Below are 24,552 nucleotides of genomic sequence, written 5' to 3'. Positions count from 1 at the left end.
GGGCTTCACCATAGTCCTGCGTGGAGCAGAAGGAGGTACAGTGGGCTTCACCATAGTCCTGCGTGGAGCAGAAGGAGGTACAGTGGGCTTCACCATAGTCTTGTATGGAACAGAAGGTGGTACAGTGGCTTCACCTAAAAAGCTTGTATGGTGGACAATACTAGTGGCCTCCATAGAACAGAAGGTAGTACAATGGGCTCCAGGCCTTCTGACCCCTATTGGTGTCTGACTGATGAGCAGTTTGTAGATCGTCTTTAGTTTTCCCTCATCCTCACCCCGTACACATGCTGTTAGGTTGTTTCTGTGCTTTGAACGCACAAGACATGACAGAGTTTACAGAGTGGGATCACAACTCTCATTCTCCTCACCTGCATTCCACTGCGGGTCTTCATGATGGGGATGGCCTTCAGAAACTCTGGGTCTAAGCGATTCTTGCTGGTGGCTGAGAAGACAACCAAGTGGTTAATAACTCAGCATTACATCTGCACTTCACATCAGATGTGACCATTGTACGACGCACCGGTACGGAGCAGACGGAGAAACAACTGGTCCTATAAGGGGTAGGTAGTGTCATAGCTGGGGCAGAAGGTATAATTGTCCCAGGGTCTCCACATTGTGGGCCCTTTAATCCCCCAGCTCTGGGCACCGTGTCCACAATAGGTCCTTTCTGACCCTTGGTCTACACCACTTTCTGATCAGGTTTCTACCTGTGGAACCCCACGCATCCTGATAATGATGGAGCTGCAGGCTTTGTCATCGGTGGACCTTCTCTCCATGGGTGTAAAGACCTGCTCATAGACTACTACCCCCACTGTGCTCCTGCTCTGGAAGCCGCTGCCCTGAATACATTTCACAGACTTCATATTCTTATAGCCGTTACCTAGTTTCTTCTTGGCGTCCTCGAAGGCCTGCTCAAAGTGGAGCCTGGCGTCCGGGTTACTGAACTCGAAGATGAAGCTCTCAGTGCCGTCCGCCTTGGTGGTGGTCAGCTCCACCTTGTTTGGTGGGAAGGACATGGAGAAGGAGAGCGACTGCTTCTCGGCCAGATCTCGATGGACGGACGCCATCATGTCTTTAATGACGTCATCCAAAGTCTGTCGACAAGGGAGACAAATGTCACAAACATGTCCTGCATGTCACAACAACAACCAATGTTTCAGAAATGTGATCAACACAGTTGTCAGTGCCCTTCCCCCACTCTGCCTGCAGCTGGTACACAGTGCATTACCCAGCAGGGGGCAGCAATGAGCTCTTCTGGATCACTAGATATCACACTGTATCCAGCGTCTTTATTACAGATATATATGGGGGGGCCGGACGTCTTACCCCGGAGGACGAGGGGGCCGGACGTCTTACCCCGGAGGAGGGGGGGGCCGGACGTCTTACCCCGGAGGACGAGGGGGCCGGACGTCTTACCCCGGAGGACGAGGGGGCCGGACGTCTTACCCCGGAGGACGAGGGGGCCGGACGTCTTACCCCGGAGGACGAGGGGGCCGGACGTCTTACCCCGGAGGACGAGGGGGCCGGACGTCTTACCCCGGAAGACGAGGGGGCCGGACGTCTTACCCCGGAAGACGAGGGGGCCGGACGTCTTACCCCGGAAGACGAGGGGGCCGGACGTCTTACCCCGGAGGACGAGGGGGCCGGACGTCTTACCCCGGAGGACGAGGGGGCCGGACGTCTTACCCCGGAGGACGAGGGGGCCGGACGTCTTACCCCGGAGGACGAGGGGGCCGGACGTCTTACCCCGGAGGACGAGGGGGCCGGACGTCTTACCCCGGAGGACGAGGGGGCCGGACGTCTTACCCCGGAGGACGAGGGGGCCGGACGTCTTACCCCGGAGGACGAGGGGGCCGGACGTCTTACCCCGGAGGACGAGGGGGCCGGACGTCTTACCCCGGAAGACGAGGGGGCCGGACGTCTTACCCCGGAAGACGAGGGGGCCGGACGTCTTACCCCGGAGGACGAGGGGGCCGGACGTCTTACCCCGGAGGACGAGGGGGCCGGACGTCTTACCCCGGAGGACGAGGGGGCCGGACGTCTTACCCCGGAGGACGAGGGGGCCGGACGTCTTACCCCGGAGGACGAGGGGGCCGGACGTCTTACCCCGGAGGACGAGGGGGCCGGACGTCTTACCCCGGAGGACGAGGGGGCCGGACGTCTTACCCCGGAGGACGAGGGGGCCGGACGTCTTACCCCGGAGGACGAGGGGGCCGGACGTCTTACCCCGGAGGACGAGGGGGCCGGACGTCTTACCCCGGAGGACGAGGGGGCCGGACGTCTTACCCCGGAGGACGAGGGGGCCGGACGTCTTACCCCGGAGGACGAGGGGGCCGGACGTCTTACCCCGGAGGACGAGGGGGCCGGACGTCTTACCCCGGAGGACGAGGGGGCCGGACGTCTTACCCCGGAGGACGAGGGGGCCGGACGTCTTACCCCGGAGGACGAGGGGGCCGGACGTCTTACCCCGGAGGACGAGGGGGCCGGACGTCTTACCCCGGAGGACGAGGGGGCCGGACGTCTTACCCCGGAGGACGAGGGGGCCGGACGTCTTACCCCGGAGGACGAGGGGGCCGGACGTCTTACCCCGGAGGACGAGGGGGCCGGACGTCTTACCCCGGAGGACGAGGGGGCCGGACGTCTTACCCCGGAGGACGAGGGGGCCGGACGTCTTACCCCGGAGGACGAGGGGGCCGGACGTCTTACCCCGGAGGACGAGGGGGCCGGACGTCTTACCCCGGAGGACGAGGGGGCCGGACGTCTTACCCCGGAGGACGAGGGGGCCGGACGTCTTACCCCGGAGGACGAGGGGGCCGGACGTCTTACCCCGGAGGACGAGGGGGCCGGACGTCTTACCCCGGAGGACGAGGGGGCCGGACGTCTTACCCCGGAGGACGAGGGGGCCGGACGTCTTACCCCGGAGGACGAGGGGGCCGGACGTCTTACCCCGGAGGACGAGGGGGCCGGACGTCTTACCCCGGAGGACGAGGGGGCCGGACGTCTTACCCCGGAGGACGAGGGGGCCGGACGTCTTACCCCGGAGGACGAGGGGGCCGGACGTCTTACCCCGGAGGACGAGGGGGCCGGACGTCTTACCCCGGAGGACGAGGGGGCCGGACGTCTTACCCCGGAGGACGAGGGGGCCGGACGTCTTACCCCGGAGGACGAGGGGGCCGGACGTCTTACCCCGGAGGACGAGGGGGCCGGACGTCTTACCCCGGAGGACGAGGGGGCCGGACGTCTTGCCCCGGAGGACGAGGGGGCCGGACGTCTTACCCCGGAGGACGAGGGGGCCGGACGTCTTACCCCGGAGGACGAGGGGGCCGGACGTCTTACCCCGGAGGACGAGGGGGCCGGACGTCTTACCCCGGAGGACGAGGGGGCCGGACGTCTTACCCCGGAGGACGAGGGGGCCGGACGTCTTACCCCGGAGGACGAGGGGGCCGGACGTCTTACCCCGGAGGACGAGGGGGCCGGACGTCTTACCCCGGAGGACGAGGGGGCCGGACGTCTTACCCCGGAGGACGAGGGGGCCGGACGTCTTACCCCAGAGGACGAGGGGGCCGGACGTCTTACCCCGGAGGACGACGGGGCAGGATGTGATACGCAGGGGCATGCAAAAACAGAATTCAGTGATTAGGCCGTGTGTCCTATACAATACTCCATGTACTGTACATTATATTGTATGAAGTGTCTGTGACTGATTTACATGGGGGCCAGATGTCTGTGATTGATGTACATGGGGGCCAGATGTCTGTGATTGATGTACATGGGGGCCAGATGTCTGTGATTGATGTACATGGGGGCCAGATGTCTGTGACTGATGCACATGGGGGGCTGGACGTCTGTGACTGATGCACATGGGGGGCCGGACGTCTGTGACTGATGCACATGGGGGGCCGGACGTCTGTGACTGATGCACATGGGGGCCGGACGTCTGTGACTGATGCACATGGGGGGCCGGACGTCTGTGACTGATGCACATGGGGGCCGGACGTCTGTGACTGATGCACATGGGGGGCCGGACGTCTGTGACTGATGCACATGGGGGGCTGGACGTCTGTGACTGATGCACATGGGGGGCCAGATGTCTGTGACTGATGCACATGGGGGGCCAGATGTCTGTGATTGATGCACATGGGGGGCCGGACGTCTGTGACTGATGCACATGGGGGGCCGGACGTCTGTGACTGATGCACATGGGGGGCCGGACGTCTGTGACTGATGCACATGGGGGGCTGGACGTCTGTGACTGATGCACATGGGGGGCCGGACGTCTGTGACTGATGCACATGGGGGGCCGGACGTCTGTGACTGATGCACATGGGGGCCGGACGTCTGTGACTGATGCACATGGGGGGCCGGACGTCTGTGACTGATGCACATGGGGGCCGGACGTCTGTGACTGATGCACATGGGGGGCCGGACGTCTGTGACTGATGCACATGGGGGGCTGGACGTCTGTGACTGATGCACATGGGGGGCCGGACGTCTGTGACTGATGCACATGGGGGGCCGGACGTCTGTGACTGATGCACATGGGGGGCCGGACGTCTGTGACTGATGCACATGGGGGGCCGGACGTCTGCGACTGATGCACATGGGGGGCCGGACGTCTGTGACTGATGCACATGAGAGGCCGGACGTCTGTGACTGATGCACAAGGGAAGCCCGGCCACAAATATTCTCCATCTTTCGCGCCTCATAGTTTTTCATCTCACATGAACAATGCAGCTTTCTCCACAGTGATGAGGATAAAACCTGAAGCTGCCAAAAGCCCCGAAGTGAAGGAAAAAACTATGGATTTCCAGGCGAGGCCGATGCCAAATGTGCTAAAATGAGTAAATGATATGTCCTAAAATATCTGCCCCCCCATAAATAGCAAGACTGCAAATACTGTACAGGAGAGAGACTCTAGTCACATCCAGAGCTGCGTTTATTGCTGGTTTGCAGATCGCCTTCAGCCGCAGATTTCGATGCCGGGTCTTTAGATCATGCTCAGCGATGATGCAGCAACATTACCCATAATGCAATGGACCAATGTCTCATCTCAGGTTTGAGTGTGATGGGAGTAGAAGACAGAGGACCTGCAGTATGCAGCGTGACTTGGGTGTTAGCCCTGTGTCTCCGGCGTGCTCCAGTGTTAGCCCTGTGTCTCCGGCGTGCTCGGGTGTTAGCCCTGTGTCTCCGGCGTGCTCGGGTGTTAGCCCTGTGTCTCCGGCGTGCTCGGGTGTTAGCCCTGTGTCTCCGGCGTGCTCGGGTGTTAGCCCTGTGTCTCCGGCGTGCTCGGGTGTTAGCCTTGTGTCTCCGGCCCGCTCGGGTGTTAGCCCTGTGTCTCCGGCGTGCTCGGGTGTTAGCCCTGTGTCTCCGGCGTGCTCGGGTGTTAGCCCTGTGTCTCCGGCGTTAGCCCTGTGTCTCCGGCGTGCTCGGGTGTTAGCCTTGTGTCTCCGGCGTGCTCGGGTGTTAGCCCTGTGTCTCCGGCGTGCTCGGGTGTTAGCCCTGTGTCTCCGGCGTGCTCGGGTGTTAGCCCTGTGTCTCCGGCGTGCTCGGGTGTTAGCCCTGTGTCTCCGGCGTGCTCGGGTGTTAGCCTTGTGTCTCCGGCGTGCTCGGGTGTTAGCCCTGTGTCTCCGGCGTGCTCGGGTGTTAGCCCTGTGTCTCCGGCGTGCTCGGGTGTTAGCCCTGTGTCTCCGGCGTGCTCGGGTGTTAGCCCTGTGTCTCCGGCGTGCTCGGGTGTTAGCCCTGTGTCTCCAGCGTGCTGGCGTGCTCAGATATGTTTGAGTTTCTGCGCCAGCATGAATTGCGGCTGTTCGCCAGCTACAAACACATGTGGAGATTTTCTGTTTGTTAGACATCAATCCCTGCATGTGTTGTGTCTGTCTAACATCTGCGAGACATGGAGCTGTGGGGACTCGACCATAGTATTCGAGCACACCAAAGACAGTCAGATAACACCAGAGCATGAGCACACGGTATCCGAGCACGCTCATCACTACTAGAGATCTGGCTGCGTGGTGGAGACCGGTGAGGACAACACAAGATTGCGGCACGGTCACAGCCCCCCACAATAAGATCATCACCACAGGCTCCAATATATTACACAGCCGTCACCCCAGACCCCCATATAAGCCGTCACCCCAGATCCCCATATAAGGAGTCACACCAGACCCCCATATAATCAGTCACACCAGACCCCATATAAGACGTAATCCCAGGACCCCCATATAAGCAATCACACCAGACCCCCATATAAGCAATCACAGACCCCCATATAAGACGTCACCCCAGACCCCCATATAAGACGTCACCCCAGGACCCCATATAAGCAGTCACACCAGACCCCCATATAAGACGTCACCCCAGGACCCCATATAAGCCGTCACACCAGACCCCCATATAAGACGTCACCCCAGGACCCCATATAAGCAATCACACCAGACCCCCATATAAGCAATCACAGACCCCCATATAAGACGTCACCCCAGACCCCCATATAAGACGTCACCCCAGGACCCCATATAAGCAGTCACACCAGACCCCCATATAAGACGTCACCCCAGGACCCCATATAAGCAGTCACACCAGACCCCCATATAAGACGTCACCCCAGGACCCCATATAAGCAGCAGTCACACCAGACCCCCATATAAGACGTCACCCCAGGACCCCATATAAGCAGTCACACCAGACTCCTATATAAGCCATCATCCAGGACCCCCATATAAGCCGTCACCACAGAGCCCGATATAAACAGTGACCTCGGACCCCCACATGCTCCTCACCTGGTGCGGGAAGCTGAGGGTCTCGGACAGTTTGCTGATCTGCCCCATGGTGCTGAGGTCTTCGTCCAGCCGGCTGATGCTCTTCTGGATGCTGTCCCTGTTGGAGGTTTGGGATGTTCCTGCCCAATGGGAGGAGAAGTGATCAGAGTCAGACACATGTACACAGCCCGTGACCGCCACAGCCCGCGACCGCCACAGCCCGCGACCGCCACAGACTGTCACCGCCACAGCCCGCGACCGCCACAGCCTGTCACCACCACAGCCCGCGACCGCCACAGCCCACGACCACCACAGCCTGTCACCACCACAGCCCACGACCGCCACAGCCCGCGACCGCCACAGCCCGCGACCGCCACAGCCTGTCACCACCACAGCCCACGACCGCCACAGCCCGCGACCGCCACAGCCCGCGACCGCCAGAGACTGTCACCGCCACAGCCCGCGACCGCCACAGACTGTCACCACCACAGCCCGCGACCGCCACAGCCTGCGAATTTAATAGATAGTTTTGTACAAATTAACTGTTACATTTATATGCAAGGGGTAGAATTGCTGTTTAGGACCTGCAGTTCCAGTCAGGTGACTTGGACTGTTCTTGGCATTGGTCCAAGCACAATATAAAAGAATCAGTATATGCCTGTTAGGATCTGATACGATCGAAACGCGTCGCATATTTTTTTGTACCTAAGCATTTGCATAATAGCAAGGAATTATGGAATTGAAGGAATTTTAAAGAAAGAATAAAGAAACATTCTTTTATGGAGCCGGAACGCTTTCCTTTTGTTGCTGTCACCACCACAGCCTGTCACCGCCACAGCCCGCGACTGCCACAGCCTGTCACCACCACAGCCTGTCACCACCACAGCCCGCGACGGCCACAGCCTGCGACCACCACAGCCTGTCACCACCACAGCCTGTCACCACCACAGCCTGTCACCACCACAGCCCGCGACGGCCACAGCCCGCGACCACCACAGCCTGTCACCACCACAGCCTGTCACCACCACAGCCCGCGACGGCCACAGCCCGCGACCACCACAGCCCGCGACCGCCACAGCCCGCGACCACCACAACCCGCGACCGCCAGAGACTGTCACCACCACAGCCTGTCACCACCACAGCCTGTCACCACCACAGCCTGTCACCACCACAGCCCGCGACGGCCACAGCCCGCGACCACCACAGCCTGTCACCACCACAGCCTGTCACCACCACAGCCCGCGACGGCCACAGCCCGCGACCACCACAGCCCGCGACCGCCACAGCCCGCGACCACCACAACCCGCGACCGCCAGAGACTGTCACCACCACAGCCCGCACTGTACAGATGTAGCAGAGCCGCTCATTTGTATGGACGTGGTTTCCCATAGCTCTGGCGGTATTATGGCAGCTACACAAGGTACCATAACGGCTTCTTAATCTGAGCAGCCTGATCTCACACCTCCCCCTGCTGATTCAGTGTCTGCTTGTGGGAGATGTGGTGATGTAGTGTCCGACATTATAGGGCCGGGGCTAAATGGTCAGGTTCAGGTCTGTCAGCACCTGGATAATTAGCTAGTTGAACTGTGGATGCTGCTTTAGATGTGACTGGAGTAAATGAGAATAGAGTAGGGTTAATCCAAATGACTCAGCGCGGAAAGAGCAGGTAACAAACCTTTCACTACATCCACATCCTCCAGGGGCAGTTTCCAGAGCAGCTTGTACTTGCTGGCGATGTCAATCACACTGGCTGCAGTGTACCTAAGGAAAGAAAGCCGAAAGTCACCACTGCAACACCCACGCTGCCCAACAGGGGGCGCCTGATGGCAAATTACATACAGAGACCTTGTCCTCCACACAACGCCAAATTATATTACTGTACAGCAGAATAGTGAGTGCAGCTCTGGAGTATAATACAGGATGTAACTCAGGATCAGTAATGTATGTACACAGTGACTGCACCAGCAGAATAGTGAGTGCAGCTCTGGGGTATAATACAGGAGGTAACTCCGGATCAGTAATGTAATGTATGTACACAGTGACTGCACCAGCAGAATAGTGAGCGCAGCTCTGGAGTATAATACAGGATGTTACTCAGGATCAGTAATGTAATGTATGTACACAGTGACTGCACCAGCAGAATAGTGAGTGCAGCTCTGGGGTATAATACAGGATGTAACTCAGGATCAGTAATGTAATGTATGTACACAGTGACTACACCAGCAGAATAGTGAGTGCAGCTCTGGGGTATAATACAGGATGAAACTCAGGATCAGTAATGTAATGTATGTACACAGTGACTGCACCAGCAGAATAGTGAGTGCAGCTCTGGGGTATAATACAGGATATAACTCAGGATCAGTAATGTAATATATGTACACAGTGACTGCACCAGCAGAATAGTGAGTGCAGCTCTGGGGTATAATACAGGATGTAACTCAGGATCAGAAATGTAATGTATGTACACAGTGACTACACCAGCAGAATAGTGAGTGCAGCTCTAGGGTATAATACAGGATGTAACTCAGGATCAGTAATGTAATGTATGTACACAGTGACTGCACCAGCAGAATAGTGAGTGCAGCTCTGGAGTATAATACAGGATGTAACTCAGGATCAGTAATGTAATGTATGTACACAGTGACTGCACCAGCAGAATAGTGAGTGCAGCTCTGGAGTATAATACAGGATGTAACTCAGGATCAGTAATGTAATGTATGTACACAGTGACTGCACCAGCAGAATAGTGAGTGCAGCTCTGGGGTATAATACAGGAGGTAACTCAGGATCAGTAATGTAATGTATGTACACAGTGACTGCACCAGCAGAATAGTGAGTGCAGCTCTGGAGTATAATACAGGAGGTAACTCAGGATCAGTAATGTAATGTATGTACACAGTGACTGCACCAGCAGAATAGTGAGTGCAGCTCTGGGGTATAATACAGGAGGTAACTCAGGATCAGTAATGTAATGTATGTACACAGTGACTGCACCAGCAGAATAGTGAGTGCAGCTCTGGGGGTACATGAATAAATATGGGAAGCAGTAAAACCAATCTCCTTTCCTTATCCTGATATAATGGCCATTACAGGGATCAGGAGCTTAAAAGTCTCAGAACCAAAAGTAAATCTACACCATCCCAGTTTATACTAGTGATATCCTTTTATTCAGTAATGGGGACTCTGACATCCTACCAGTCCATTGGGCCCCTGTGTGACCGCAGCTTCAGAAGTGACTGGAGTATAATTAGCTGTGAAGTAAGAATAGTGACGATGTATGGCAGCGGTGCGGAGCGTTACATGTAGGTAACAACCACAGGAAGCTGCTCTGCACTTACAGGTTCATGGAGCTTCGGCGCAGGGACCCCGACTTTCTTTTCAGGGTGGTGCAGAGGAGCAGGTCTGTGAAGAGGAAGAGCGATCGGTCCTTCTTACCCCCAACAGCTTTCTGTGAGACAGCAAAACGAGATATCCGTCACCCCAACGTCAGGAGGGAGCAACGCAGGACAGAAAGCCGAGGTCATACAAAGACATGCAGATAAAAATGGCCGCACAGCTCCTGGGAGTGCCACCTCTGCAGCATTACATACTGATAAGACATGGTCCCGCTCTTACCACTTCCACCACCATCTCTTGCCGCACAAATCTCCGGAAAGGAACAGGAAGCTGCAGAGAAGAAAATCCCAAGGTCTGATCAGAAAATGGTGTGTGCCCCCCCCCAAAATACAGAGAAGAGCCCACCTGTAAATGTGTCAGCAAACAAGCGGCGGGGAGGGCGAGCAGTGGATAGAAAGCACAAAGGAGGGCGAGCAGTGGATAGAAAGCACAAAGGAGGGCGAGCAGTGGATAGAAAGCACAAAGGAGGGCGAGCAGTGGATAGAAAGCACAGAAGGAGGGCGAGCGGTGGATAGAAAGCACAAAGGAGGGCAAGCGGTGGATAGAAAGCACAGAAGGAGGGCAAGCGGTGGATAAAAAGCACAAAGGAGGGCGAGCAGTGGATAGAAAGCACAAAGGAGGGCAAGCGGTGGATAGAAAGCACAAAGGAGGGCGAGCAGTGGATAGAAACCACAAAGGAGGGCGAGCGGTGGATAGAAAGCACAAAGGAGGGCGAGCAGTGGATAAAAAGCACAAAGGAGGGCGAGCAGAGGATAGAAAGCACAAAGGAGGGCGAGCGGTGGATAGAAAGCACAAAGGAGGGCAAGCGGTGGATAGAAAGCACAAAGGAGGGCGAGCGGTGGATAGAAAGCACAAAGGAGGGCGAGCGGTAGATAGAAAGCAAAAAGGAGGGCGAGCAGTGGATAAAAAGCACAAAGGAGGGCGAGCAGTGGATAGAAAGCACAAAGGAGGGCGAGCAGTGGATAGAAAGCACAGAAGGAGTGCGAGCAGTGGATAGAAAGCACAAAGGAGGGCGAGCAGTGGATAGAAAGCACAAAGGAGGGCGAGCAGTGGACAGAGCGGACACAGAAGGAGGGCGAGCGGTGGATAGAAAGCACAAAGGAGGGTGAGCAGTGGATAGAAAGCACAAAGGAGGGCGAGCAGTGGATAGAAAGCACAAAGGAGGGCGAGCAGTGGATAAAAAGCACAAAGGAGGGCGAGCAGTGGATAGAAAGCACAAAAGAGGGCGAGCAGTGGATAGAGAGCACAGAAGGAGTGCGAGCAGTGGATAGAAAGCACAAAGGAGGGCGAGCAGTGGATAGAAAGCACAAAGGAGGGCGAGCAGTGGACAGAGCGGACACAGAAGGAGGGCGAGCGGTGGATAGAAAGCACAAAGGAGGGCGAGCAGTGTATAGAAAGCACAGAAGGAGGGCGAGCAGTGGATAGAAAGCACAAAAGAGGGCGAGCAGTGGATAGAAAGCACAAAGAAGGGCGAGCAGTGGACAGAGTGGACACAGGAGGAGGGCAAGCAGTGGACAGAGTGGACACAGGAGGGCGAGCGGTGGACAGAGCGGATACAGAAGGGCGAGCAGAGGTCAGAGCGGACACAGAAGGGCACGCGGTGGACAGAGCGGCACAGAAGGGCGAACAGGATAGAGCGGACACAGAAGGAGGGTGAGCAGTGGACAGAGCGGACACAGCAGGAGGGCGAGCAGTGGACAGAGCGGACACAGAAGGGCGAGCGGTGGACAGAGCGGATACAGAAGGGCGAGCAGAGGTCAGAGTGGACACAGAAGAGAGAGCGGTGGACAGAGGGGACACAGAAAGAGGGCGAGCGGTGGACAGAGCGGACACAGGAGGAAGGCGAGCGGTGGACAGAGCGGACACAGGAGGAGGGCGAGCGGTGGACAGAGCGGACACAGGAGGAGGGCAAGCGGTGGAGAGAGCGGGCACAGGAGGAGGGCGAGCGGTGGGCACAGCACAGAATGTAGGTGGACAGCAGTGGTGTTTGGCAGTGATCACATACGTCCTCCATGCCCTCGATGTGAGCCTCTATCTCTTGCAGGATGCGGGTGTCCCTCTCTGCCTCCTCCGCGCTCCTCATTCCCTTGTTGATCCTCTCTGCCAGCTGCTTGATGTTTCTCTGGGCACCCAGAAGGCACAGGTGGTCCGGGTGGTCCTCCGGCGTGTGCTTCAGCAGATCCTGCAAGAAGAGCAGAAACAGGAGTCAGTGGGAGCCCACACACCCGTCTGTTCACCACCCACTCAGCCAGCACCATCGGGCACAGAGGATCCTGGCCAGGAGCCGCCGCTGCCAGAACCCTCCAGTAACAAACAATCCAACCGGCTCCATCTGTATTGTGTGCAGACCAGGAGTATACAGGTGTGCGCACGGTGTATATATGTGTGGAATACAGGTGTGCACACAGTGTATATATGTGCGATATACAGGTGTGCACACAGTGTATATATGTGCGGTATACAGGTACAGGTGTGCACACGGTGTATATGTGCGCGGTATACAGGTACAGGTGTGCACACGGTGTATATATGTGCGGTATACAGGTACAGGTGTGCACACAGTGTATATATGTGCGGTATACAGGTACAGGTGTGCACACAGTGTATATATGTACGGTATACAGGTACAGGTGTGTACACAGTGTATATATGTGCGGTATACAGGTACAGGTGTGCACACAGTGTATATATGTGCGGTATACAGGTACAGGTGTGCACACAGTGTATATATGTGTGGTATACAGGTGTGCACACAGTGTATATATGTACGGTATACAGGTACAGGTGTGCACACGGTGTATATGTGCGCGGTATACAGGTACAGGTGTGCACACGGTGTATATATGTGCGGTATACAGGTACAGGTGTGCACACAGTGTATATATGTGCGGTATACAGGTACAGGTGTGCACACAGTGTATATATGTACGGTATACAGGTACAGGTGTGCACACAGTGTATATATGTGTGGTATACAGGTGTGCACACAGTGTATATATGTACGGTATACAGGTACAGGTGTGCACACAGTGTATATATGTACGGTATACAGGTACAGGTGTGCACACAGTGTATATATGTGTGGTATACAGGTACAGGTGTGCACACAGTGTATATATGTGCGGTATACAGGTACAGGTGTGCACACAGTGTATATATGTGCGGTATACAGGTACAGGTGTGCACACAGTGTATATATGTGCGGTATACAGGTACAGGTGTGCACACAGTGTATGTATGTGTGGTATACAGGTACAGGTGTGCACACAGTGTATATATGTGCGGTATACAGGTGTGCACACAGTGTATATATGTGCGGAATACAGGTGTGCGCACAGTGTACATATGTGCGGTATACAGGTACAGGTGTGCACACAGTGTATATATGTGCGGAATACAGGTACAGGTGTGCGCACAGTGTATATATGTGCGGTATACAGGTACAGGTGTGCACACAGTGTATATATGTGCGGAATACAGGTACAGGTGTGCGCACAGTGTATATATGTGCGGTATACAGGTACAGGTGTGCACACAGTGTATATATGTGCGGTATACAGGTACAGGTGTGCACACAGTGTATATATGTACGGTATACAGGTACAGGTGTGCGCACGGTGTATATATGTGCGGTATACAGGTACAGGTGTGCGCACGGTGTATATATGTGCGGAATACAGGTACAGGTGTGTGTCATGATCTCAATGGCAAGAGATCATAGCATAAGCATATATAAGAACTAGCTCTTGGAAGATGGGAACTGAGCTGACCATGAACTAAACCTAACACACAACTAGCAGTGGCCGGGTAGCATGCCTACGTTGATTCTAGATGCCCAGCACCAGCCGGAGGACTAAATAATGCTAGCAGAGGAAAATATTAGTCCTAGCTCACCTCTAGAGAAATACCCCGAAAGGAGACAGAAGCCCCCCACATGTATTGGCGGTGAATTAAGATGAAATAACAAACGTAGTATGAAAATAGGTTTAGCAAATTTGAGGTCCACTTACTACATAGCAGAAGACAGAAAGGACACTTTCATGGTCAGCTGAAAACCCTATCAAAACACCATCCAGAAATTACTTTAAGACTCTGGCATTAACTCATAACACCAGAGTGGCAATTCCTGTTCACAAGAGCTTTCCAGACACAGTAACGAAACTACAGCTGTGAACTGGAACAAAAATGCAAAAACAAACATGGACAAGAGTCCTACTTATCTAGTAGTTGTCTAGGAGCAGGAACAAGCACAGAGAGGCTTCTGATAACATTGTTGACCGGCAAGCAACTAACAGAGAAGCAAGGTTATATAGCGACTCCCACATCTTGATGGGAACAGGTGAACAGAGAAAATGAAGACACCAGTTCAATTCCACCAGTAGCCACCGGGGGAGCCCAGAATCCAAATTCACAACAGTACCCCCCCCTCAAGGAGGGGGCACCGAACCCTCACCAGAACCACCAGGGCGATCAGGATGGGCCCTATGAAAGGCACGAACCAGATCAGAGGCATGAACATCAGATGCATTCACCCAAGAATTATCCTCCTGGCCGTATCCCTTCCACTTGACCAGATACTGGAGTCTCCGTCTGGAAACACGGGAGTCTAAGATTTTCTCCACAACGTACTCCAACTCACCCTCAACCAACACCGGAGCAGGAGGCTCAACGGAAGGCACAACCGGTACCTCATACCTGCGCAATAATGACCGATGAAAAACGTTATGAATAGAAAAGGATGCAGGGAGGTCCAAACGGAAGGAAACAGGGTTAAGAATCTCCAATATCTTATACGGGCCGATGAACCGAGGCTTAAATTTAGGAGAAGAGACCCTCATAGGGACAAAACGAGAAGACAACCACACCAAATCCCCAACACAAAGCCGAGGACCAACACGACGGTGGCGGTTGGCAAAAAGCTGAGTCCTCTCCTGGGACAACCTCAAATTGTCCACCACCTGCCCCCAGATCTGATGCAATCTCTCCACCACAGCATCCACTCCAGGACAATCCGAAGATTCCAACTGACCAGAGGAAAATCGAGGATGAAACCCCGAATTACAGAAAAACGGGGACACCAAAGTGGCAGAGCTGGCCCGATTATTGAGAGCGAACTCCGCCAATGGCAAAAAAGCAACCCAATCATCCTGGTCAGCAGACACAAAACACCTCAGATATGTCTCCAGGGTCTGATTAGTCCGCTCGGTCTGGCCATTCGTCTGAGGATGGAAAGCGGACGAAAAAGATAAATCTATGCCCATCCTAGCACAGAATGCCCGCCAAAATCTAGACACGAATTGGGTCCCTCTGTCAGAAACGATATTCTCAGGAATACCATGCAAACGAACAACATTTTGAAAAAACAGAGGAACCAACTCGGAAGAAGAAGGCAACTTGGGCAGAGGAACCAAATGGACCATCTTAGAGAAACGGTCACACACCACCCAGATGACAGACATCTTCTGAGAAACAGGCAGATCTGAAATAAAATCCATCGAGATGTGCGTCCAAGGCCTCTTAGGAATAGGCAAGGGCAACAACAATCCACTAGCCCGAGAACAACAAGGCTTGGCCCGAGCACAAACGTCACAAGACTGCACAAAGCCTCGCACATCTCGTGACAGGGAAGGCCACCAGAAGGACCTTGCCACCAAATCCCTGGTACCAAAAATGCCAGGATGACCTGCCAACGCGGAAGAATGAACCTCAGAGAGGACTCTACTGGTCCAATCATCAGGAACAAACAGTTTATCAGGTGGGCAACGATCCGGTCTATCCGCCTGAAACTCCTGCAAGGCCCGCCGCAGGTCTGGAGAAACGGCTGACAATACCACTCCATCCTCAAGGATACCTGTGGGCTCAGAGTTACCAGGCGAGTCAGGCTCAAAACTCCTAGAAAGGGCATCCGCCTTAACATTCTTAGAACCCGGTAGGTATGACACCACAAAATTAAACCGAGAGAAAAATAATGACCAGCGCGCCTGTCTAGGATTCAGGCGCCTGGCGGTCTCAAGATAAATCAAATTTTTGTGGTCAGTCAATACCACCACCTGATGTCTGGCCCCCTCAAGCCAATGGCGCCACTCCTCAAAAGCCCACTTCATGGCCAAAAGCTCCCGATTCCCAACATCATAATTCCGCTCAGCGGGCGAAAATTTACGGGAAAAGAAGGCACAAGGCCTCATCACGGAGCAGTCAGAACTTTTCTGCGACAACACTGCCCCAGCTCCGATCTCAGAAGCGTCGACCTCAACCTGAAAAGGTAGAGCAACATCAGGCTGACGCAACACAGGGGCAGAGGAAAAACGGCGCTTAAGCTCCCGAAAGGCCTCCACAGCATCAGGGGACCAATCAGCAACATCAGCACCCTTCTTAGTCAAATCGGTCAATGGCTTAGCAATATCCGAAAAACCAGCAATAAATCGACGATAAAAGTTAGCAAAGCCCAAAAATTTCTGAAGACTCTTAAGAGAAGAGGGCTGCGTCCAATCACAAATAGCTTGAACCTTGACAGGATCCATTTCAATGGAAGAGGGAGAAAAAATATATCCCAAAAAGGAAATCCTCTGTACCCCAAAAACACACTTAGAACCCTTCACACACAAAGAATTAGACCGCAAAACCTGGAAAACCCTCCTGACTTGCTGGACATGAGAGTCCCAGTCATCCGAAAAAATCAGAATATCATCCAGATACACAATCATAAATTTATCCAAATAATCGCGAAAAATATCATGCATAAAGGACTGGAAAACTGACGGAGCATTTGAAAGACCAAAAGGCATCACTAAATACTCAAAGTGGCCCTCGGGCGTATTAAATGCGGTTTTCCACTCATCCCCCTGCCTGATTCGCACCAAATTATACGCCCCACGAAGGTCAATCTTAGAGAACCACTTGGCCCCCTTTATGCGAGCAAACAAATCAGTCAGCAACGGCAATGGGTATTGATATTTAACAGTGATTTTATTCAAAAGCCGATAATCAATACATGGTCTCAAAGAGCCGTCTTTTTTTGACACAAAGAAAAAACCGGCTCCTAAGGGAGATGACGATGGACGAATATGTCCCTTTTCCAAGGACTCCTTTATATATTCTCGCATAGCAGCATGTTCAGGCACAGACAGATTAAATAAACGACCCTTTGGGTATTTACTACCCGGGATTAAATCTATGGCACAATCGCACTCTCGGTGCGGAGGTAATGAACCAAGCTTGGATTCTTCAAAGACGTCACGATAATCAGACAGGAACTCAGGAATTTCAGAGGGAATAGATGATGAAATGGAAACCAAAGGTACATCCCCATGAACCCCCTTACATCCCCAGCTCAACACAGACATAGCTCTCCAGTCGAGGACTGGGTTGTGAGATTGCAGCCAAGGCAATCCTAGCACCAAATCATCATGTAGATTATACAGCACCAGAAAGCGAATAATCTCCTGGTGATCTGGATTAATACGCATAGTTACTTGTGTCCAGTATTGTGGTTTATTATTAGCCAATGGGGTGGAGTCAATCCCCTTCAGAGGAATAGGAGTCTCCAAAGGCTCTAAATCATACCCACAGCGTTTGGCAAAGGACCAATCCATAAGACTCAAAGCGGCGCCAGAGTCGACATAGGCGTCCGTGGTAATAGATGACAAAGAGCAAATCAGGGTCACAGATAGAATAAACTTAGACGGTAAGGTGCAAATGGAAACAGATTTATCAAGCTTTTTAGTGCGCTTAGAGCATGCTGATATAACATGAGTAGAATCACCACAATAGAAACACAACCCATTTTTCCGTCTAAAATTCTGCCGCTCGCTTCGGGACAGAATTCTATCACACTGCATACTCTCTGGCGACTTCTCAGTGGACACCGCCAGATGGTGCACTGGTTTGCGCTCCCGCAAACGCCTATCGATCTGAATAGCCATTGTCATGGACTCATTCAGACCCGCAGGCACAGGGAACCCCACCATAACATCCTTAATGGCATCAGAGAGACCCTCTCTGAAAGTCGCCGCCAGGGCGCACTCATTCCACTGAGTAAGCACAGACCATTTACGGAATCTTTGGCAGTAAATTTCCGCTTCATCTTGCCCCTGAGATAGGGACATCAAAGTTTTTTCTGCCTGAAGCTCCAAATGAGGTTCGTCATAAAGCAACCCCAAGGCCAGAAAAAACGCATCCACATTGAGCAACGCAGGATCCCCTGGTGTCAATGAAAAAGCCCAGTCTTGAGGGTCGCCCCGGAGCAAGGAAATCACAATCCTGACCTGCTGTGCAGGGTCTCCGGCAGAGCGAGATTTCAGGGACAAAAATAATTTGCAATTATTTCGAAAATTCTGAAACCCAGATCTATTCCCCGAGAAAAATTCCGGCAAAGGAATTCTCGGCTCAGATACAGGTGCATGACAAACAAAATCTTGCAAATTTTGTACCTTCGTGGCCAGATTATTCAAACCTGCAGTTACACTCTGAAGATCCATTACAAACAGGTGGACACAGAGCCATTCAAAGATTAGCAGGAGAGAAAAAAAAAATCTCAGCAGACTTCTTATTTCTCTCCTTTCTCAGCCAAGGATTTTAACCCTTTAGTGGGCCGGTCAAACTGTCATGATCTCAATGGCAAGAGATCATAGCATAAGCATATATAGGAACTAGCTCTTGGAAGATGGGAACTGAGCTGACCATGAACTAAACCTAACACACAACTAGCAGTGGCCGGGTAGCATGCCTACGTTGATTCTAGATGCCCAGCACCAGCCGGAGGACTAAATAATGCTAGCAGAGGAAAATATTAGTCCTAGCTCACCTCTAGAGAAATACCCCGAAAGGAGACAGAAGCCCCCCACATGTATTGGCGGTGAATTAAGATGAAATAACAAACGTAGTATGAAAATAGGTTTAGCAAATTTGAGGTCCACTTACTACATAGCAGAAGACAGAAAGGACACTTTCATGGTCAGCTGAAAACCCTATCAAAACACCATCCAGAAATTACTTTAAAACTCTGGCATTAACTCATAACACCAGAGTGGCAATTCCTGTTCACAAGAGCTTTCCAGACACAGTAACAAAACTACAGCTGTGAACTGGAACAAAAATGCAAAAACAAACATGGACAAGAGTCCTACTTATCTAGTAGTTGTCTAGGAGCAGGAACAAGCACAGAGAGGCTTCTGATAACATTGTTGACCGGCAAGCAACTAACAGAGAAGCAAGGTTATATAGCGACTCCCACATCTTGATGGGAACAGGTGAACAGAGAAAATGAAGACACCAGTTCAATTCCACCAGTAGCCACCGGGGGAGCCCAGAATCCAAATTCACAACAGGTGTGCACACAGTGTATATATGTGCGGTATACAGGTACAGGTGTGCACACAGTGTATATATGTGCGGTATACAGGTGTGCACACAGTGTATATATGTGCGGTATACAGGTGTGCACACAGTGTATATATGTGCGGAATACAGGTGTGCGCACAGTGTATATATGTGCGGTATACAGGTACAGGTGTGCGCACGGTGTATATATGTGCGGTATACAGGTACAGGTGTGCACACAGTGTATATATGTGCGGTATACAGGTACAGGTGTGCACACAGTGTATATATGTGCGGTATACAGGTACAGGTGTGCGCACGGTGTATATATGTACGGTATACAGGTACAGGTGTGCACACAGTGCATATATGTGCGGTATACAGGTACAGGTGTGCACACAGTGTATATATGTGCGGTATACAGGTACAGGTGTGCGCACGGTGTATATATGTGCGGTATACAGGTACAGGTGTGCACACAGTGTATATATGTGCGGTATACAGGTACAGGTGTGCACACAGTGTATATATGTACGGTATACAGGTACAGGTGTGCACACAGTGTATATATGTGCGGTATACAGGTACAGGTGTGCACACAGTGTATATATGTGCGGTATACAGGTACAGGTGTGCGCACGGTGTATATATGTGCGGTATACAGGTACAGGTGTGCACACGGTGTATATATGTGCGGTATACAGGTACAGGTGTGCGCATGGTGTATATATGTGCGGTATACAGGTGTGCACACAGTGTATATATGTGCGGTATACAGGTGTGCACACAGTGTATATATGTGCGGTATACAGGTACAGGTGTGCACACAGTGTATATATGTACGGTATACAGGTACAGGTGTGCGCACAGTATATATGTGCGGTATACAGGTACAGGTGTGCACACAGTGTATATATGTGCGGTATACAGGTACAGGCGTGCACACAGTGTATATATGTGCGGTATACAGGTACAGGTGTGCGCACGGTGTATATATGTGCGGTATACAAGTACAGGTGTGCGCACGGTGTATATATGTACAGTATACAGGTACAGGTGTGCACACAGTGTATATATTTGCGGAATACAGGTGTGCACACGGTGTATATATGTGCGGTATACAGGTACAGGTGTGCACACAGTGTATATATGTGCGGTATACAGGTACAGGTGTGCACACAGTGTATATATGTGTGGTATACAGGTACAGGTGTGCACACAGTGTATATATGTGCGGTATACAGGTACAGGTGTGCACACAGTGTATATATGTGCGGTATACAGGTACAGGTGTGCGCACGGTGTATATATGTGCGGTATACAGGTGTGCGCACGGTGTATATATGTACAGTATACAGGTACAGGTGTGCACACAGTGTATATATTTGCGGAATACAGGTGTGCACACGGTGTATATATGTGCGGTATACAGGTACAGGTGTGCACACAGTGTATATATGTGCGGTATACAGGTACAGGTGTGCACACAGTGTATATATGTGCGGTATACAGGTACAGGTGTGCGCACGGTGTATATATGTGCGGTATACAGGTGTGCGCACGGTGTATATATGTGCGGTATACAGGTGTGCACACAGTGTATATATGTGCGGAATACAGGTGTGCGCACAGTGTATATATGTGCGGTATACAGGTACAGGTGTGCACACAGTGTATATATGTGCGGTATACAGGTACAGGTGTGCGCACGGTGTATATATGTGCGGTATACAGGTGTGCGCACGGTGTATATATGTACAGTATACAGGTACAGGTGTGCGCACGGTGTATATATGTACAGTATACAGGTACAGGTGTGCGCACGGTGTATATATGTACGGTATACACAGGTACAGGTGTGCACACAGTGTATATATGTGCGGTATACAGGTACAGGTGTGCACACAGTGTATATATGTACGGTATACAGGTACAGGTGTGCACACAGTGTATATATGTGCGGTATACAGGTACAGGTGTGCGCACGGTGTATATATGTGCGGTATACAGGTACAGGTGTGCACACGGTGTATATATGTGCGGTATACAGGTACAGGTGTGCACACAGTGTATATATTTGCGGAATACAGGTGTGCACACGGTGTATATATGTGCGGTATACAGGTACAGGTGTGCACACGGTGTATATATGTGCGGTATACAGGTACAGGTGTGCGCACGGTGTATATATGTGCGGTATACAGGTGTGCGCACGGTGTATATATGTGCGGTATACAGGTGTGCACACAGTGTATATATGTGCGGAATACAGGTGTGCGCACAGTGTATATATGTGCGGTATACAGGTACAGGTGTGCACACAGTGTATATATGTGCGGTATACAGGTACAGGTGTGCGCACGGTGTATATATGTGCGGTATACAGGTGTGCGCACAGTGTATATATGTGCGATATACAGGTACAGGTGTGCACACAGTGTATATATGTACGGTATACAGGTACAGGTGTGCACACAGTGTATATATTTGCGGAATACAGGTGTGCACACGGTGTATATATGTGCGGCATACATGTACAGGTGTGCGCACGGTGTATATATATATATATATATATATATATATATATATATATATATATATATATATATATATATATATAGTATACAGATACACGCACAGACATAGCACTGCATTATAAATCCGCACCATACATGTGCTTATACAGGAACATTCCAGGCACGAAGCTGCTGCACTTCCAGATCTGGCCACCAGGCGGCACACCTCATCTTTTCCCATTGTCATTGCTGGGTATTGTTTGCTTGCTGGAAGGTCATTGCTTTCCTCTGCCTGAGTTATTTCCGTAGCATAAAATGTCAATTTACGTCAATTGTTAATCAGAATTAAAAAGATAAGGGACGTCAGATATTACCCTTTAAATGAATTTTTACTCATCGCACAGAACATAAATCGAGGGCCAGACGTTGGATTATAGTCGAACCCAGGACCCCGAGGTAGCATCTATGGATGATTATGTGCTGCCATATGTACCTTAAACACAGATCATGTGCTATCTATGTTGCCCAGCTCTGGTTGGTCCTATATCCCTTTTGCTATTGGTTGATTAGAAAAACCTGTAGAGAAGTCTCCGCCCCTGAGGAACCGAATCATTAACAAACTAAAAAGGGAAGGAAAGAAAATAATCGCCAAGCTCTTATATCCTGCGTGGCATCCACGGCTCTCGTGGTCGGACTCACTGGGGCCCATAATACTCTATAATGATTGGCCAATAAAAAAAAGAGAAGTCTGAAAAATCTGCCAATTTCACCATGTAAAAAGCACCAGATTGTATGAGACTGACTGTAGCGTCAAGAAGCTGCTCGGAGCACGTAAAGCTCGTCGTGGCGCTTCACATCACAGCGCTCATGACATTGTGGTGAAATCATCAGGAAACGTCTTTCCTTCTCACAGAAAAACGTTTTGTAAACAACTTGAGTTAATTGACTTCTCTGCACAAAATGTAACGAAGGAGGTTGAAGTGTTGTGTGTCGCTGCGCCAGTCTCTCCGGGGGATTCTGGAACATTCTGTTTGTCGGTGGGAAGGTGCCCGAGGGATTGCACAGCAACGTGACGTGTCTGTAAAGGGGGTAAATGTATTATCTGCCCTTGTATCAACTATGTCCCCTTTAACAGAACCGCCGAAGGACATTTTACTGCAACTGATGAGTATGTACAACGGCATGTAAAAGTTTGTGCACCCTTGGTCAAAATTCTGGTTATTGTAAACAGTCTTCTTTAAAAAAAAAAATACAAAAAGTTAAATGGCTGGATGGAAAAGTTTGGGCACCCTTGGAGATTAGCGTCCCTAGATAAGTTTCAGACCCTAATTAGCCTGTTAGGGTTATGGCTTGTTCACCATCATCGTTAGGAAAGGCGGAAGATGCAAATTTCCCAGCTTTATAAAAACCCAGCCTCCTCTAACCTTGTGACAAAAAACAGCAACCATGGGATCTTCTAAGAAGCTACTGTGCACTCTGAAAATGAAAATGGTGGAGGCCCACATAGCAGGAGAAGGCTATAAGAAGATAGCAAAGTGTTTTCAAGTTGTCCTTTCCTCAGTTCCAAATGTAATTAAGAAATGGCAGTTATCAGGAACAGTTGAGTTCAAGATAAGGTCTGGAAGACCAAGCAAAATTTCAGTGAGAGCTGCTTGTAGGATTGCTAAGGAGGCAAATCAGAACCCCCACATGACTGAAAAAGACCTTCAGAAACATTTAGCAGACTCTGAACAGTAGAATAATGTACCACAACTCCAGAGACACCTGCACAATTATGTCCTTCATGGAAGAGTCATGAGAAGAAAACCTCTCCTGCATCCTCACCATAAAATTCAGAGTCACATGTATGCAAAAGAAGATCTAAACAAGCCTGATGCACTTTGGAAACAAGTCCTGATGAGATAAAATAGAAGTCTTGGCCCCAATGATCAAAGGTATGTGTGGAGAAGAAAGGGCACAGAATTTCAGGAAAATAACATCTTACCAACCATTAACATGGGGGTGGATGAATCATGCTGTGGGGTTGTGTTGCAGTCAATGGCACGGGGAACATTTCAAGGGTAGAGGAAAGAATGGATTTAATGAAATTTCAACAGATTCTTAATGCAAACATAACACCATCTGTAAAAAAAGCAGAAGGTGAGAAGAGAAAGAGGAAGAGGATGGCTGCTACAAATGGAGAAAGATCCTAAACTCAAGTCACAATCCACAATAGACGACCTCAAAAGGGGCAAGCTGAAGGATTTACAATGGCCCTCACAGTCCCCTGATCTGAGCATCATTGAAAATCTGTGGCTAAACCTCAAAATAGCATAGGATGCAAGACGCCCCAGGAATCTCACAGAACTGGAGGAATTCTCTAAGGAAGAATGGAGGAGAATACGTCAAACAAGAACTGAAAAAGACTCTTGTCTGGCTGCAAATAGAGTTTACAAGCTGTGATACTCGCAAAAGCAGGCGCTACTAGGTATTAACCATGCAGGGTGCACAAACTTTTGCAGTGGCCCATTTTACTTTTCCTAATTTTTAAAACACAAAGGAAATGTGTCATCATCTGTGTTTTA

The 24,552-nt window shown here is 51.5% G+C and overlaps 1 protein-coding gene across 1 annotated transcript in view; it reads right to left on the bottom strand.

Annotated features, from left to right (window-relative positions):
- The window catches only part of ARHGEF17 (Rho guanine nucleotide exchange factor 17), a 190,162-nt gene that overhangs the window by 9,821 nt on the left and 155,789 nt on the right, over positions 1–24,552 (bottom strand). Inside the window, exons 7-13 of the mRNA XM_077298775.1 lie at positions 12,160–12,336; positions 10,374–10,424; positions 10,097–10,206; positions 8,434–8,519; positions 6,780–6,898; positions 881–1,094; positions 369–442 (exon numbers count right to left, since the gene is read on the bottom strand). Of these exons, the coding sequence (XP_077154890.1) occupies positions 369–442; positions 881–1,094; positions 6,780–6,898; positions 8,434–8,519; positions 10,097–10,206; positions 10,374–10,424; positions 12,160–12,336 (831 nt within the window). The remainder of the gene's footprint in view (positions 1–368; positions 443–880; positions 1,095–6,779; positions 6,899–8,433; positions 8,520–10,096; positions 10,207–10,373; positions 10,425–12,159; positions 12,337–24,552) is intronic.

Source organism: Ranitomeya variabilis, chromosome 3 (assembly GCF_051348905.1).
Source record: "Ranitomeya variabilis isolate aRanVar5 chromosome 3, aRanVar5.hap1, whole genome shotgun sequence".
NCBI lineage: Eukaryota > Metazoa > Chordata > Amphibia > Anura > Dendrobatidae > Ranitomeya > Ranitomeya variabilis.
This window is presented reverse-complemented; position numbering and strand designations above follow the sequence as displayed.